The 18,254-nt window shown below is 48.3% G+C and overlaps 1 protein-coding gene across 1 annotated transcript; it reads left to right on the forward strand.

The window, feature by feature from the left end:
* Positions 1-675: 675 nt before the first annotated feature.
* On the forward strand, positions 676-16,088 carry PRPH2 (peripherin 2). The gene is made up of 3 exons (XM_019642638.1): positions 676-1,535; positions 9,826-10,072; positions 14,452-16,088. Exons 1-3 carry the CDS (start codon positions 955-957, stop codon positions 14,662-14,664), a joined length of 1,041 nt encoding a protein of 346 aa, XP_019498183.1. The 5' UTR covers positions 676-954; the 3' UTR covers positions 14,665-16,088.
* The last annotated feature ends 2,166 nt before the right edge of the window (positions 16,089-18,254 follow it).

Here is an 18,254-nt window from a genome sequence, read left to right on the forward strand (position 1 = left end):
AATCAAGTTTATTAATTGAAAAAAATAATTAAAGAATTACACTCATCAAGAGTACATATCTCCTTTCTGCTGTTTTTGTTTACACTGACTAGTGACAGAATTTTGACAGATGTTCAAGCTGATGGACCGAGTTTGGTCTTTTATTGTTGTTTTAATTTGCCTTTTTCTGCGTTCTACTCTGATTGAACATCTTTTCCAGATTGTTGGACTTCTCAAGTTCTATTATTATAAATCGGCTCTTCCTGTCCCTTGCCTGTTTTCCCAGTTGATTGTTGATCTTTTGATGGCGGAGTAGTGGGAGTTAAAAAACTATTTGCACATTAATTCTTTTTTTACATGTGAATGTTTTCTCACAATCTGTCATTTGTTTTTCAACTTGGATACTGGTGTCTGTTGTTCATAGAAAGTTTTAAATTTGGAAAGAGTTTGGCCTGGAACCTTACTTCTGGGGAGTTGCGTGATCTGAGCCAGATCTTAAAGAGAAAGCCCCTTCCTCTCGTCAGCCTCATCGTTTTTGCTGCTGATTCTCCAAGCTAAACCCAAAGCTGACTGCTCCAGTGTGTCCATGGAGGCTCCTCTGGGGGCATGTTTTGAAACTGGCACAACTTTATCTAATGGGATGAACCTGGCTAAAGAGATTAGCAAGATGTCTTGTGGATCCCAATTTTAATCTGCAGCCTTCAGGCTGTCCTTCTTAGCTGGGGAGGGAGCTGCAGAAACGACACCGAGGACTGGCCCCTTCATGAGCTGTGACTTTGAGGCCCCTGCTACCACTACTGAGTTAACGGGGGGTCCCAGGCTAGGGGGCTCAACATGGGCAGCCCCCAGGGCAGCTCCCTGCAGTTTGGACTGTCCGCACTCTTTCCATGTCCCTGAGTCTTCAGGCCCCTGGCTCACTAAGTTCAGGAGTGGGAGCTGTGCTGTGGGAGACCGCCTGGACCGCACCCTGCAAGCATGGTGCTGCCGAAAGTCAAGTTTGACCAGAAGAAGCGGGTCAAGTTGGCTCAAGGGCTGTGGCTCATGAACTGGCTTTCCGTGTTGGCTGGCATTGTCATCTTCAGCCTAGGGCTCGTTCTGAAGATCGAACTCCGGAAGAGGAGCGATGTGATGAATAATTCAGAAAGCCATCTTGTGCCCAACTCCTTGATAGGGATGGGGCTGTTGTCTTGTGTCTTCAACTCTCTGGCTGGCAAGATCTGCTATGACGCCCTAGATCCTGCCAAGTATGCCAGGTGGAAGCCCTGGCTGAAGCCGTACCTGGCCATCTGTGTCCTCTTCAACATTGTCCTCTTCCTGGTGGCCCTCTGCTGCTTCCTTATGCAGGGCTCGCTGGAGAGCACCCTTGCCCATGGGCTCAAGAGTGGCATGAAGTACTACCGGGACACAGACACCCCTGGCAGGTGTTTCATGAAGAAGACCATCGACATGCTGCAGATCGAGTTCAAATGCTGCGGCAACAACGGCTTCCGGGACTGGTTTGAGATCCAGTGGATCAGCAATCGCTACCTGGACTTCTCCTCCAAAGAAGTCAAAGAGTGAGTGGCCACCAGTCCTGGGGGCAGAGCTACATGGGGACACGGAAGCCCAGGGTGCTCTCCTCCAGGTGCTCTCTGTGCACAACTTATTATGGGGCACATGAGGCTGTAGTCAGTTAGACCATATGGAATTGCCGATATTCTAACATTTTTTGACCTATAAAGATGGCAACTTCATATGGCTCAACCTAAAGTTTGGTTAAGGTGGGAGGAAGGTGTCAAGTTACATGAGCTGTTTGGACGGGAGTCCCCAGGGAGGAAGTGTGTGTCTGCTTCATACAGTGCAAATGGGGCATTCATAGATCAAATATACTGAGATGTTATTTGGCTACTTGTCTCATTCACTTAAAGTACACAGATTTGGTCCCAGAGGCTTAAATCTCCTGGTTAGTTCCTTTGTTTTCCAACCTTTGGATCCTGAGCAGCGGCTCTCAAGGTGTTTGTCCTTGGGTGTGGTGAAAAACCAGAGGACAGGGCAGTCAGAAAGTCCAGGCTTTGGTTTTGACTGTTGTTAATTAGCTGGTGACCTTGGTAAGTCACTTGCACTCCAGGCCCACGCTCACCCATTTTTTAAATAAAGACACTCGAATAGTCTTGAAGGTCACCTCTCAGCTCTGTCTAGAGCCTGACATATAGCAGTTGCTCATTAAATGTCTGCTGGTGTTTACTTCTTAAATCCTGATAGTGCAAAACGATAAAGTGTTTCTCAAGTAGTCTTGGTATGTGTAAATATACCTGAGGTAGGATGCAGAGAGGTGTCGGTTAGAAAGAGAATGTCACCCTTTGGGCTAGTGACACCGCACATGTGCTGACTCCAGTATGCCACTCACCCAAGAGACCCGCCATCAAGGGTCTCTCGTGCCCTGAGCCAGCCGCTCTCCCTCACCTCTTTTTTCTGTCCATGTCTAACCCATTCCCTGGCTGAGCAAGGGCTTCAGTTGATCATCCAGTGGGTTTTCCTCTGAGGAAGGTTGGGAAGTCCAAGGGGGCTTGGGCACATTGGCAGCAGGGCGTAGTTGAAGCCCAGAAAACACCAATGAACCCCAGAAGGCTGCACCTCAGATGGAAGGGAAATCATTGAAGGTCACTGCTGCATTTTATTTGCTCTGTGGGTGGGGATTACTGCTACAAATCCCTACTCAAGGAGAGGCTTGTAAACTACTCTGCCTTCCTAGGTGACAAGTCTGCAGGGACAACACAAGGTGGCATGATTTACACAAGCTGCCCCAGGAGGGTGTGAAGCCAGAGGAACAAACAGAATTCCTGGGGATGGGGGCAGGGGAGGGGGTGGGGCTGATGGTCGAACCAGCCTTTGTGAGCAGATGAGAGAGGCTTTTCATCTTTTCCTGTCATTTTCCTTGGTGTTTTCTGCACAGGGTCAGTCCCATTAAGCTTAGTCAAAAGTACCTCAATGCTCCACACCAACTCATTGGTGTTAAACTATCCTAACTCCACTGACTTAGAAAGAAGTGTCTCTGTTACCCACAAAAACCATGGTGACAACATTAAGAGAAACAAAAACAGGAAAAGAAACTCAAGTCAGATTCTCATCTACAACTAATCAGTGGCTTCAACTTTTTCACATTTTAGCTTAGTCTTGTGACCATTTACATAATAACATAATATAACCGTGGTATAAATACAATCGAGTGCCTCATTTTGCAACTTAATAGTACAACATTGGCAGAAATATTCAAATCAAAACGATCATTCCCCCCCCCCAGCATTATTGAGATATAATTGACAAATAACATTGTGTAAGTTTAAGGTTTACATTGTATTTTAACACATTCAATGGGGGGTGCCAAAAAATGTATACAAGTGGACACTTTGGTCAACGTTGCTCAAGCAGTAGTTCGCCGTAATCATAAGTGTCTGGATGCTGATGGTAACGACTTCAAGCACCTCTTGCAATTGCAGAAGTCAAACGTGACTTATATTCATCGTTTGTCATCAGTATATATCGAGTATTACAATTTTAATACAGTTTTTTCCTTTCTTAAATTGTGTATACATTTTTTTGGCACCCTCTGTATATTGCAAAATGATTACCACCCCAGCACTAGTTAACACCTGCATTACATCCCATAATTACCATTTCTTTTTTGTAGTGAGAACGTTTAAGATCTAGTCTCCTAGCGGGCCGGCCGAATGGCTCAGTTGGTTAAGAGCTCGCTCAAGAGTTTGAGCTCTGAGCAACAGCAGTTCGAGGCCAGCCCGAGCTGAGCAGCCGCTAAGCTGCCAATAGGTAGCAGGATGGCTCAGCTAAAAAAAAAACAAACAAACAAAAAAAAACAAAAAAAGATCTAGTCTCCTAGCAACTTTCAAGTATATAATACAAGATTGTTAACTATAGTCACCATGCTGTACTTTAGATCCCCAGAACTTACTGATCTTATAACTGGAAGTTTGTACCCTTTGATCTATCTACATCTCCCCTTTCCCCCCAGGACCTGGCAACCACAAGTCTAGTCTCTGTTTCTATGCATTTGGCTTTTTTAGATTCCACATATAAGTGATATCATGCAGTATTTGTCTAAAACCGATCATGTTTAACAGTTGCATAATATTCCACAGAACAGATGGACACTTAGGCAGGTATTTAGATTATTTTTATTTACTTCTTTTTTTTTTTTTTAAAGATTTTATTGGGAAATTGGGGGAGGGGAACAGCGTTGGGGAATCGGGGAAGGGGAACAGACAAGTTGCTGTCCTTTTGTTCTTCAGTCTAGTTGTGGAGGACGTTGCTTCACTGGCCCATGTTGGTATTATCATTGTGCTCTTCCCGGGTGAGGCATTCGCTCGCTGGCCATTGGATGGCCACTCACGGTGGCTCACGGCAGTTCACGCCAGCAGCCGGCCAGCCTCACTGCAGCCTACGCCGCCGTCGCCGGTGACTCCTGGCAGCCCAGCTCCAGGTCGAGCTGTTGTTCACCATCTTAGCTGTAGAGGGCGCAGCATCACTGGACCTCATGTGGGATCTGAACTGGGAACCTGATGCTCAGAGCTGACGTCCCAAGCCAACTCCTAACCAACACACCACTCGGCCAGCCCACAACTTACCCATTTAAAGTGGGTGATTCAGTGGTTTCTGGTATCTTCACCGAGTTGTGCAACCGATACCGCAGTCAATTTTAGAACATTTGCATCACTTCACAGACAAACTCTACAGCCTTTAGCCTTCATTCCCCAGCCTCCCATGACCCTGCCCTCAGGAACCACCAGTCTACTTTCTGTCTCTCTTGCCTTCTCTGTTCTGGACATCTCATTTGAATGGAATCACACAGTATTTGTCTTTTAACGTCTGTCTTCTTTCGCTCAACATAATGTCTGCAGAGTTCATCCCTGTGGCAGCCTGTGTCAGGACTTCGTTCCTGTTATGTCTGAATAACATCCTATCGTGTGGAGTACCAGATTTTAATTCTGATTTCCAGTGATGTCACAGGGCATCTTGTACATATTTGGTGAGAAAGAAATCTTTGTTTTCTGACAGACTGAAACCTGGAATTCTCCAGACCCCCCTGGGAGGCGGGGTGGGGGCAGTGCCTCATTCTCCTTCTTCTTCTTGTCTCTGTCTTGTTCTTCACTTCCTCCTCCACAGGGACAGTGGAAGGTATGGGCAGAGATGATGTAGGCTCAAAAAACACCTGTGGATTTTGACTGGATTCCAGTACTTCTGTGCCAGGGTCTCAGATATTCACGAGGTGGCCCCACAAAAACCAGGAACAGCTGCCTGTGGCCGATTGCATCGTGTTTACTTTCTCCCTCCCTCCCTAGCCTGCTGGTCTTGGGGAGAGATTAGTGGAGGATACTCTGTTTTAACTGGGGGAGACCTTCAGAGAGAGGAGCTGAATCCTGTGTCTCCCCTTAGACTGGTGTTCCCTAAGGATGGGGCAGTGTCTCCCCTCAGACTGGGGCTCCCTGAGGACAACACTGTGTCTCCCCTCAGACTGGGGCTCCCTGAGGCAGGGCTGTTTCTCCCCTCAGACTGGGGCCTTGAGGGCAGGGCTGTGTCTCTCCCTCAGACTGGGGCCTTGAGGGCAGGGCTGTGTCTCCCCTCGATTGGGGCTTCCTGAGGTCGGAGATGTGTCTCCCTCTTTTTAAGTCCTCCTTCACCACCTACAGAACTTCATATCCAGTGACTACTCAAAAAAGAAATCTTTACAGAAATACTAACACTGCCCTTGCTGTATCCCAGGTGCTCTATGTGTATTATCCCATTTAATCTCCACCACAGCCCTGTCAGGTACTTACACTGTCATTTCTCAGATGAGAAAACTGAGGCTCACAGAGGTCACGCGAGTTGCTAAGGCTCCACAGGGGTCACGCAGCTAGCCTTCAGCTGAGGGTTGGCTCATGGGTTATACTCCTGCCTCCCTCCTCCCGGTCCTGCTCATTTCCATATGGCTTTCTTCATTAATTTATTGATTCACTGACTAAATTATGTTAGGTTTTCCAGAAAAACTCTGACATGATGATTTTTCTGAGTCATATGTGGCTTGGCCATGGGAGAGTGGGCGAGAACACAGGCCTTACTTCAGTCAAGACCCTTATAAACCCTGGTGAGCCCTGAGCAGAGCGAGACTTGTAGCCTGGGAGATACTCTGATATAAATATCCAGCTCACCACCTAAGGAGCTCTCCTCTACCTGGCTTTGTCTTAAGAGGGTGAGTGGGGCTTTACTGTGGTTGGAATCAGGGAAAGCACTGGGAAAACAAGATATTGCTTATGCGGGAGAGGGAAGATGAGTTCCAGAGGTGTGAACCCCCAAGAGGTCCCAAGCTGGGGGCCCAGGGAAATCCCAACTTCCAATAAGCCAGGCCTGCCACCCCCATGTTGACCTGGGCCCTGTCCTGAGAGAGCCCCAGTCTGAGGGGAGACACAGCCCTGCCCTCAGGGGGCTCCAGTCTGAGGGGGGACACAGCTCTGTCCTCAAGAAGCCCCAGTCTGAGGGGAGACACAGCTCTGTCCTCAGGAGGCCCCAGTCTGAGGGGAGACATGGCCCTGCCCTCAGGGAGCCCAAGTCTGAGGGGAGACACAGCCCTGCCTTGAGGAGGTCAATAGGGTGGCTTCTCCACTGGGGGTCCGAGGTGAGGTGGGGAGACGGAGTCTGTCCAGAAGGCCTGCCTGCAGATTAAGGCAGCTCAGAACCTCTGCTGGCGTCAGCCCACACAACCACAGGCCTGGTCCCCCCGCCTTCAGACACACATGTAGTCTGTATGAGGCAGGTCTGCAGGCTTCACCCAGCTTAGGGACACCTGTGCATAAGGAGAGATGATGGTAGACAGGACAGAGCTGCTGCTGGGACAGGAGGTGGGAGTGAACTCATGCTTTCCTGGGGAGTTTAACTCAAAGAGCCAACAGGCAGGAAGGTTCTGAGAGACACTGAGGAAATTCTGAAATGAGGAGAGGCCAACTGCTGTGGGCCACTTCCTGTGTGGCTCTGGGTGAGGCCTTGCCCTGCTCTGGGCCCCACTTCCTCCTCTGCACAACAATCTGGTGATTTGCAAGGTTCCACCCAGATGGCCTTCAGTGGGGAGGAGCCAACATTCTCTGAGGGCCTCAGCCAAGTGCACGCCTTGCATTCTCATTTAACCCCCCCTCACACAGGTTTAGAGAGATGCATCAAATGCAGATCACAAATATGAAATCTGCTCACAAATGCAGATTTGGGACTCTCTTTCCACAGGGACATTGGGGATGGCCCACATGGGATATTGTGCCAGTGGGAATGGGCTCAAGGGACAGCCTGTCAGGAATGGGGACAAACAGCATTTGAGTTTGGAGACCCCTAGCCTTGAGGAGGACGCGTTGGGGTTGGTGTTGGGGAGGGAATCTGCTCAGGCATGCTGGGGCTGCTGGCAGCTCAAAATGGGGGTGGTTCGCGCTTATGGCCGTCAACAGGGCTTGAGCAAAAACTTCAGTGGCAGCCGATTCTGTCAGTGGACCAATGTCTCACTGTCCCCATTGAGGGCTTGTGGTTGAGTTCTCACACAAGGCGCTCATAGCTTCTTCTCCACAGTTGGCAGAGCCCATGCAACCCACTTGCAAGTGACTGTTCCCCAGCAATATGGTGTGGTATGTCCCATTGTCACAGCTGTTCCCTGAGGGCGCACAGAGCACACAGTGCAGTCTCTTGCTCTGCACCCATCCAGCCCTGGCCCATTAAGCGCTTACTAGGTACCAGGTACTCTTCTAAGCCTTTTCACATGTAACCCTTCATATGATCCTCATGTCAACTCCATTTTAAGATGAGGAAACTGAGGCCCAGAGAGGTTAGGGAACTTGTCCAGAGGGGTGAACTGGGAGTAACCCCTGGCATCCTGCTCTTATCACCTGGACTTCCTGTACTCCCAAGGCCACCTGTTCTTTGAGCAGTGGGTCCTGTTCATGAAGCAGAGGTCAGGGACTACAGGGCGTATGGAAATATGGTCGCCACAACCCAGGCAAGGATTGTTCTGGAACTGAGGAGGCTGCACTGTGCAGACAGAGCCTTCCTGAAGCTTTAATCATACTGGACAGCAAAGGACAGTTCACTGAAAAGGAACTAACTAACTGGGTCTTTTTTTTTTTTAATAGTCTCAAGTTTTATTAAGTAAAAATATGGAATGCTTTACAAATTTGCCTGTTATCCTTGCTCAGGGGCCATGCTCATCTTCTCTGTACGGTTCCAATTTTAGTATATGTGCTGCCCAAGTGAGCACTACAGATGGCTCTTAAACAGATTGAAAGATACTCAGCTTCAGTCATAACGAGAAAAATGGAAATTAAAACAACTCTGAGATACTATTTTTCACCTACCAGGTTTCTTCTGTCTATCATCTATCCAGCCTGTGTGGGTGTAGCTGTGGGGGGCAGGCTCTGTCACGTGGGGCTGGTGGGGTGTGCTTGTACAGCCCAAGGAGGAGAAATCCAGGAAGTACCTGGCGGACGGATGGACCTGCCCTTTGATGCAGGAATGCCTCTTCTAGGAATTTACCCTTCCAGGTGGATACACAATATGCAAGATGACCCACATCCATGTTTGTATTAACAGGAGACTGGGAAGCCCCAAAGGTCCATCATGGGGGACTGGACAGCACCCCATGGGCCACCTGCACCCCACGTGGGGATACCCTGCAGCTCTTTGAAAACCTGAGAACACTCCCGATTGACAGATATAAAAAAATCTCTAAGATATTGCAAAGGGAAAAAAGAACGGTTAAAAAAAAAGAAAAACCCAGGAAGAATAACATTGTAGAGTCTGTGCTTGCTTGTCTGGGCACGAAGGCTCCCTGGAAGGACAGATAGAGCTGGCCACAGCAGGGGGACTTGGCGGCCCAGGGACAAGAATGAGTGGGAGACTTTTGTCTTAAGGAGGTTTTATGTAGAAACTAAACATGGGCAACTTTTTAAAGAACATAATTATCATTTCAATGAACATTGTTGAAACCAATTACAGGCTTTCTATTGTTGTGTTGTAAAAGCTAGCTTATGGAATGCATTGTTCATGTGCAACTTAAAAAAACCTTTTTTACTCAAGATAACATGCATACAGTCAAGCATGCAAATTGTATGTGTGCCGCTCGATGAAATTCCCCCCCCCCCCCCCCCCCTCGATGGATTTTGACACTTTATAAAGATGCCTGGGTAACCTAGCTCAGGTCAGGTAGAACATATCCAGGCTGCCTGATGGGGAGGGGAGAACTTTTACCTTGAAGATGTCTGACCCTTTTGAATTCCTAACCCACACGAATGTATGGTGTGCTCTAACCAAACATGTACATTAATATGCAAAAGTTACGAGGGCTGCATCTTTCAGGTGAGTAAGGAGCTCCCACCTGGCTGGGGGCAGAGTTCACTGTGGATGGTGAGCAAGCCAAGTGCCTGTCTCATCCCCTGCCCCTCCCTGCCCAGGCAGAGCAGGCCTTCTGGGAACATCTATTGAGCAGAACTGATCTAGCCAAAGGAGGTCTTGGTCCCCAGTGACCAGAAAGGGGGAGAAGAGGTTGGAGAAGGGTCTGGGGGCTAAAGGCTGTTGGTCGCAAATGCGAGGCAGAGCCTTGTCCATGGTCACGGCCTGTCCTGCGGCTCTTCCTGCCAGCCTGCCATGGTTCCAAGAAGTCGTTGCATGCCAGGGCCTGGCAGTGCACAGTAGCTGGCACATAGTAAGTGCACAGCAAGGATTTACTGAGCGGGCATATAAATAAATGGATGAATATTCTAGCTTTGCAGAGGTGGGGGATGGGAGGAACTGGAGCCAGGTGGGAAGTCCCAGAAGCCTCTAGCAAGCTGTCAGTTTCTCCCCCAGTCGCATCAAGAGCAACGTGGATGGGCGGTACTTGGTGGATGGCGTCCCCTTCAGCTGCTGCAACCCCAGCTCGCCACGGCCCTGCATCCAGTACCAGCTCACCAACAACTCGGCGCACTACAGCTACGACCACCAGACGGAGGAGCTCAACCTGTGGCTGAGCGGCTGCAGGGCCGCCCTGCTGAGCTACTACAGCAGCCTCATGAACTCCATAGGCGCCATCACGCTCCTCATCTGGATCTTTGAGGTAGGCCCAGGCCAGATGGCCTGGGGTGGGGTTGGGGGGAGGGGAGCCACACGCTGCAGTTGGATTTAATGGAATGGAGCTGCACCTGGAGCACATGGCTGGGAACCAGCCCTCTGTTTAGCTGTGGGTCAGGCGGGCCTGGACTTGAACCTCAGCACCTCCACTTTTGTTTGTTTCTGTCTTATCACTTAAAAAGTAATTTATTGAGGTAAAATTTACAGAACATAAAATTCACCATTTTATTATTTTTTTTAAAGATTTTTTCATTGGGGAATTGTGGGAGGGAACAGTGCTGGGGAATCGGGGGAAGAGGGGGAACAGACAAGTTGCTGCTCTTTTGTTCTTCAGTCTAGCTGTGGAGGACGTCGCTTCACTGGCCCATGTTGGTATCATCATTGTGCTCTTCCCGGGTGAGGCAGATCGGTTGCCGGCCTCTGGACGGCTGCTCACGGCGGCTCTTGGCAGCTCACATCGGCTCTTGGCAGCTCATGCTGGCTGCCGGCCACACATGGTAGCTTATGGCAGCCCACTGCAGCTTCACTGCAGCCTACGCTGTCGCCGGCGACTCAGGGCAGCCCAGCTCCAGGTTGAGCTGTTGTTCACCATCTTAGCTGTAGAGGGCAGTGTCACTGGCCCTCATGTGGGATCCGAACCAGGACCCTGCTGCTCAGAGCCGGCGTCCCAAGCCAGCTGTTAACCAACGCACCACTCGGCGGGCGCTAAAATTCATTTTAAAGTGAATAATTCAGTGGCATGTAGTATATTGACAATAGTGTGCAACCACCACCTCTGCCTAGTTCCCAAACACTTCCATCATCCCCAAAGAAAACCTCATACCCATTGAGCAGTCACTCCCCATCCCCTCTCCCCCCAGCCTCTGGCAGCCTCCAATCTATGGTCTTTGTGGATTTATCTATTCTGCCTACTTCATATAAATGGAATCATATCATAGGTGACCTTTTTGTGTCTGGCTTCTTTCACTTTTTGTTTTGAAGGTTTATCCTGTTCCCCCACTTTTTGAGTTCTGAGGTTTTAGAAAATTATTTAATCTCGCTGTTACAGAGGGCTGACAGCCCTTAGCTCTGGGACCACTGGGAAGCAACAGGAGATAATAGGTACGGTGCTCAGTAATTGTGAGCTGTTAGGACTTAGGCTTCTCTCAAGATGTCATCACCATTTGCCTGTTATTCCAGTTATTTATGGCTTCATCTTATCTCAGCTGTAAGGCCTAATTCTTCTCTGTAGCTACAGAGCTTGGAATGCAGCAAGCCCGCAGGGAATGTGCTGGATTCATTCATTTATTGAAGAGAGTTGGCAAACCTACCGTGTGCTGGGCGCTGTCCTGGGTGCTGAACCAGAGCTCCTGTGAGTGAGTGGTAGACCAAGGTGGCACAGAGGGTGACTTGAGCTCCTGCTTTGAGCTGACAACAGAAGATCCAGACTCCAAAATCCAGACGTACAAAATCAGAAATATTAGGTGTGAAAACTTTTTCCATCAGAGAAGATTCACTGAAAGTTTCCTTTGAGTGAGTCTCTTAGTGCCATGGAAATACTCAATGCAACTGTGCCCTCAGCTGAGATACACCACTTCTAACACACCGCATCACACTAGAGGGACTGTACTTCCTGGAGATGAGGCGGGGAGGAGGGCTTCTTTTAATGTTGAGGCAAACACAAGCACGTTCATGAAGATTTAATGGTCACTGACTCCTTTGAGGCTGAGTCTTGGGAATGAGTGGGTAGAATCAGGAGAGAAGGTTACTGCTAGAAGGTTGGAAGAGCATGTCCCCTGAAGGGTAATGGAAGTCAGTGAGAAAATGGAGTTCTATTGGCCACCTCTCAGTTTACCCACTTTTCTAGGAATCTAGGTACTGCATAAGATGAGAACCAGCTCACTGTGAACAGGAAGCTTGAATGCCCCTGATTTTTACGTGAGGCAGAGCTTTGTGATGGGCGTCAGGGTGGCTGGGCTAAGATAGGATCTGCGCTGAGCCTTTCCCTCCTGGGCTTCACGATCCAGTGAGGAGATGACACCTAATTCATGAGCCTAAGTGAAGACCATTACCAAGTGCAATACTCATAATGCAGCAGGAGGGGAGCACAGTGTGTGCATGCACGCCAGAAGGATTTCCAGGAGGAGGTGAGTTTTTCCACTATAAAAATATTAAGCTTTCAATTGACAATAACAAAAACCTAAAACTCTGTAGTTACTGTTATCATCTACTACCATAATTATAAAATGCCTCCACAGCATTCATTCAGAAGAGGTTTACTGAGGCCTTACTACTACCCAGGGCTGTTGTGGGGCTGGGATACGGGGTGAACCAGATGGATCAGGGTCACCTCTGCTGTCAGGGGGCAGATGTTCTCCTTTAGCAGGCCTAGTCCTCTCACGGAGTTTGCTCTACCACCAAAGGAGAAATATAAGAGAGCAAACCAGGAATTTGTGTAGAAACAAGTGGCTAACACAATACCGTATTTTGCCATGTATAATGTGCACCTTTTTGTCCAAATTTGTGAGGGAAAAATAAGGATGTGCATTATACATGGGTAGTACTAATTCCACATTTATATAGATAATTCCATATCTATATAAATGTTTTTAATTCTTTTATTTATGCTTATGAGTTAAAAGTGTAACTGTAGAAATCAATAATGATATCCATATGCAAAATAATACCCTAGAATACAATAATTGGTTTTGTTGAACTTACGATGAACTTGAAACATAGAAGAGTTCTTGGCCTTGGCCCGACCGAGTGGCTCAGCTGGTTAAGAGCTTGCTTGGGATGCCAGCTCTGAGCAGCAGGGCCCTGGTTTGGATCCCACATGAGGGCCAGTGACACTGCCCTCTACAGCTAAGATGATGAACAACAGCTTGACCTGGAGCTGGGCTGCTGGGCGTAGGCTACAGCGGGGCTGCAGTGGGCTGCCATGAGCTATGTGAGTGGCTGGCAGCCAGTGTGAGCTGCCAGGAGCCGCTGTGAGCGGCCGACCAATGATCAGCGACCGATTGCCTCACCCGGGAAGAGCACAATGATCATACCAACATGGGCCAGTGAAGCGACATCCTCCACAACTAGACTGAAGAACAAAACAGCAATTTGTCTACCTGTCTGTTCCCCTTCCCCAATTCCCCAACGCTGTTCCCCTTCCCCCATCCCCCAATAAAATCTTAAAAAAAAAAAAAAGAGTTCTTGGCCTTCTATGATGCATAAATATTGTAAGTTTGTTACCAATACATAAAATTTCTTGTACCTTGTATCTCTTCTTGTGTTTTGTAATTATTTGTTACATGAAATTTCTTGTACCATAATATGTTAAAAAATAAATGCTAAAATTCCTTTATAATACAAAAAAACCCCCAAGTACCTAAATGTAAACAAATAAAAATTTGAATTAAAAAATTAAAACGAAAGATTTTCTCCCTGAAAGTTTGGGACAAAGATGTAGGTGCACATTATACATGGGAGCACATTATACATGGCAAAATGCAGTACATTATTAGAAAAGTAAAAATAATACTTACCACGCAGACTAATAACTGACCACAGCTGACACTTCTGTTCATCCTGTGTACCAGGTGCCACGTTCTACACACACTGAAGTGTCACAGCACGCACATGAACCAGGTGACACGTCATCTGAAAATCTGCAAACCAGATGAGTGAACTGAGGTTTCCTTTTCACATGGCTGGCTGAGTGCCAGGGCTAGGGTTTGAATCCAGGCAGTTTGGCACCAGAGTCTGCCCCAGTGACTGCTAGTGCACAGATCTAAGCAAATCACCCACTCGTCCCCACACTACTCAAGATAAAGCAGGTAGAGGAAACCACAGCGTACTGTTTGCAGAAAAGGAGGTCACCTTTAACTTCTGTCCAGCAAATAGTTACTGAACACCCAATATATGCCAAGCAACATGCTAGGAACTGGGGGGTGGGGGGAGGGCACAGAGAGAAGGAGCCCAGGATAGGCGAGACCCGACAGGAAGCGGGGAGGAAGAATGAGGAGTAGGGGCTCTCAGCCAGCCAGGGCTGAAGCTGAATCAACAGGTGGAAAGTGAAGAACAATGTTATAGGCAGAGGAAACAGCCAATGGTAAAGACTGGGGAAGAGAAAAGATGGGGTGCAGTGGGATCCAAAGAAGCCCAGGGTGGCTGGAAAGGGATGGGAATAGGTGGGAGATGAGGCTGAATGGAGGCAGGTATCCTGAATGCCCAGGACAGGCTGGGGCCGGCAGGCTCTCACCAACCCACACTTACCAGAGCCCACCTCATTGGAAGGACCCTCACACTGAATTAGGCTTCCATAGTTTCCTAATAGCCCCCATCCCCAGCTACTTCTCCCAGATCCCCTCTAAGTCTCCTCTCTCTCCCTGCCAGGTGACCACCACGATTGGGCTGCGCTACCTGCACACGGCACTGGAAGGCGTGGCCAACCCTGAGGACCCTGAGTGTGAAAGCGAGGGCTGGCTGCTGGAAAAGAGCATGCCCGAGACCTGGAAGGCCTTTCTGGAGAGCTTGAAAAAGCTGGGCAAGAATAACCAGGTGGCAGTAGAGGGCGCAGACGAAGGCCAGGCCCCCGAGGCTGGCTGATGGCCCCGGGGCCCCCTCCCCTCCTGAACACTGAGAGGTAGTGGACTCTACGAAAGGCGGATACCCCCCTCGTCCAATCCCAATCTCCCAAGGAGGGCGGTCATCTTACAGAGACTCTTCTTAATGGTGGGATTGAAAGTTTAAGGTCCCTAAAAGCATTTGCAAACATTTCTTGAATGACTGACTCAAAGTGTGAGTGAATGAGCCCCCTCAGGCCCACTGCCCTAGGATATACCCTCATGGTGGACTCAGGAGGTCTCTCAGGGATGATTATGCCCACAACCTGTCTCTCACAGCACCCGAACTCAGTTCCACCGAGGCTACTGGCCACGCCTGAGGGCTGCTCCCCTTTGATGAGTTTGCCATTATGAGCTCCAAGTTGCTTCATTCTACATCGAAAGCGTCACTAGGTGCATAATAAGCTCGGGAGTCTGAAGAAATGTACTGGTCATGTCATTTTTTCTTTTTAATATCAAGATTGACAGGTCAGCCATTTTTTTTTGTTCAATGGTGGAAGGTGGGGGACAGTGATACTCTTCCAAGAGTAATGAACTCTCCAAAGCACTGAAGGCTCAAAAGAATTTTTCAATTATGGGGCATCAGAACTCAGGCAAGGATTATTAACCCCCAGCATGCCCTCACTTAGCCAGGAGTGAGCCATGGGCTGAGGAAGTCAAGTTGTTGGCGTGTTTCAGCAACACCCCACCCAGAAAGGGCTGGGTGACCTCAGTTGGCGCATCTGTGGAAGCACTGAGATGGCCGCCCTTTTGTGGGAGAGAAGCAACAATCAGACAGGAGTCCACCCTTTGGAGGCCAGGCCTCACCTCTCGCTGGGCCCAGGGATGCCCACACAGGTGGCCGTGACAGCTCCCATGGGCGACACTAACTGTCTGCAGTGGAGGGCAGAGTCCTCTGGGAGCTTCCTCCTGTTTCTTTCCCCAGATATTCACCCTTCAAAGCAACATATCTGGAATGCCTTTGCATTAAAGAAGGTTCTTCGAGATAGCCCATCTTCCTGAGCTAGCAACTGCAAGAGAAGTTTTCAGTTCCTTCAGGAAAAAGAGAAAGGGAGTCCTTTTTTTCGGTAGGAGAATGATTTCATTGCGGTCCTTTTTCAGTGTGGAGAAAATAAGACTTCTGGGGCTGCCTGGGGTATGTCCTGGGGCTCTCATTCTTTCAGGCTTAAGACCAGATCAAAGGTGTGTGGACACTGTCAGACTTTCATCCCAGGTTTGACTTTTGAGTCTCCTCAAGACTAAGGAACGATCCACATTGGAGTCTGGTGTCTCTGCCGAGGGTCCTGGAACCCTCTCCCCTCTCAGGACTGCTGAGAACCATCGTGGAAATGCTGCTTTGGCCCAGATGTGTACCTATGCTGTCAACAGCTGTACAATAGACATTAAATTTATATTGTATGAAAATCACTTTTGTGTATTGTATGAAAATGCTCTTAGCCTATTCAGCAGTATGTATCACAGGACTCTCAACTCTAGCTAATAGTTTCTAACAAAACAAAACCTGACACTGAAAGGAAGCATTGTTAAAGATCAGGGTAGCTGTGTTTCAACAGCATGGGCGTCGCCTCGCCCCCTGCTGCTATCGCTTATCTTTAACAACAGTGACTATTAGGTTATCCAAATAATCTCAACATTTGCTCAAGTTTGGGCTGAGGGCTGAGTTTACCTAACATTTTAATATGTGGAATCTTAATTTCTTGATTTAGGCAAAAATTCCATACTTTTTTTTTTTTCCTGCTCTGGTCAAAATGTATTTCCCCAAACAGGAGAATGAGTCTCTATGGGGTCAGGTTACGGGACAGATGTGAGCAACCTCAGCAGCTGAGAGCTGTTGGGAGGACTAAAGGCAAACTGACCCTCTGATAAACATCACCAGTTGGTTCAGAGCCGCCTTGGTGAGCTGCCATTTTAATAGGTCTTCTCAGGAAGTCAGGCAGTCGCCAGAGAAAGCTGGCCCATCTCTTCTGGTCATCTGCCAGAGCCCAGTAAGGCGGGTACTTGTGTCTAACCTGTCTTTCCTTGGACCAGTGCAGTTCACTTCACCCAAGGTACTCAGCCAGTTTCCTAAGTCCTGCCAGCCTGGCCCTGGGGTAGGGTAAGAGGTAAAGACAGTGCCTTAGGACTTTTATTTTTAAAACTCCACAGTGAAGGAGGGAATAGCTTTTATTCTGAACATTAAAGATGACGGGTGTCCTAGAATTTGTGGCCTCAGCTCATGAACCCATAGCCCTAGCTTGCAACCTTCAAGACCAGGACTGAGCCACTGGCAAATAAACCCCGAGTAACCTCAATACGGGTCAATAAGATTAGGGGCTCGCTCTGCACACTGCCCTGCGCCTCCTCGCCTGGGCACTTGTAATGCTAGGCCAGCAGGTTTGCAGCTTAGCCAGGGATGGGGGTGGGGTGGGGTGGGGAGACCAAGACAATTAGAGTGTCTGACCTGCTATTGGATAAAAAGATGGCTCTGATGACAGTGCAGCCAGCAACCAGCCAGCGCCCTGTTATTAACAGGAATGTGGGGGGTTACTATGGAAATCCAGGGAGAGAGGATGCCTTCCCAGTCCTCAGGGGACTTGAGATTGGCTTGAAGGGAGGATACATCGGTCATTAACTCCTGATGGCACTCTATCTTGTTCAACAGAGGATGAGTATACAAAGGAAAACGCTCAGCTATTTACCCAAGGGAAGTGAAAATGTAGGTCCACACAAAGAAACCTGTACATAAATGTTTACAGTGGCGTTACTCAATCACCAAAAATCGCCCAAATGTCCTTCACCTGGTGACTGGCTAAGTTTCACCTGGTGATGCAAACAAAAGATAGATGGGGGTGTGTGCGCGGCTATTTCACAGAAATTCCTCTGCTGTATGTGCACAGTAGTATAGGACTCAGCAATCAAAAGGAACATGGATGACTCTAATGCAGTGGTTCTCAACCTTCCTAATGCCGCGACCCCTTAATACAGTTCATGTTGTGGTGACCCCCCAACCATAAAATTATTTTCGTTGCTACTCTATAACTGTAATTTTGCTACTGTTATGAATCGTAATGTAAATATCTTTTTGTTTTCCGATGGTCTTAGGCGACCCCTGTGAAAGGGTCGTTCGACCCCCAAAGGGGTTGCAACCCACAGGTTGAGAACCGCTGCTCTAATGGCTTCTCTCAGAGAAGCCAGGCTCAAAAGGCTACATAAGATATCTGATACATTTATGTAACATTCTGGGAAAGGCAAGACAAAGGAACAGAAAAAGATTAGGGGTCCTGCTAGGGGTCAGGTGACCACAAAGGGGCAAGAGAGAACTTCTTGGGGTGATGGAACTATTCTGTTTCTTGATTGTGGAGGTTGTTAAACTATACGCATTTGTCAAAATGTAGGAAACTGTCCACTAAAATGTGTGAATTTTATTATCTGTAAAATAAACCTCAAAAAACCTGACTTAAAAAAATAAGCGTAGGGACAGAGGTAGGAGTGTATCAGAGGGCTTAATGAGTCTTGGAACTGATGACATGAGGACCAGGGAAGGGAGGACGCTGGAAGAATGAGCAGGGGACAGGGAAAGCACAGGGGAAACCC

The sequence above is a fragment of the Hipposideros armiger genome, unplaced genomic scaffold, assembly GCF_001890085.2.
Source record: "Hipposideros armiger isolate ML-2016 unplaced genomic scaffold, ASM189008v1 scaffold_72, whole genome shotgun sequence".
Taxonomy (NCBI): Eukaryota; Metazoa; Chordata; class Mammalia; order Chiroptera; family Hipposideridae; genus Hipposideros; species Hipposideros armiger.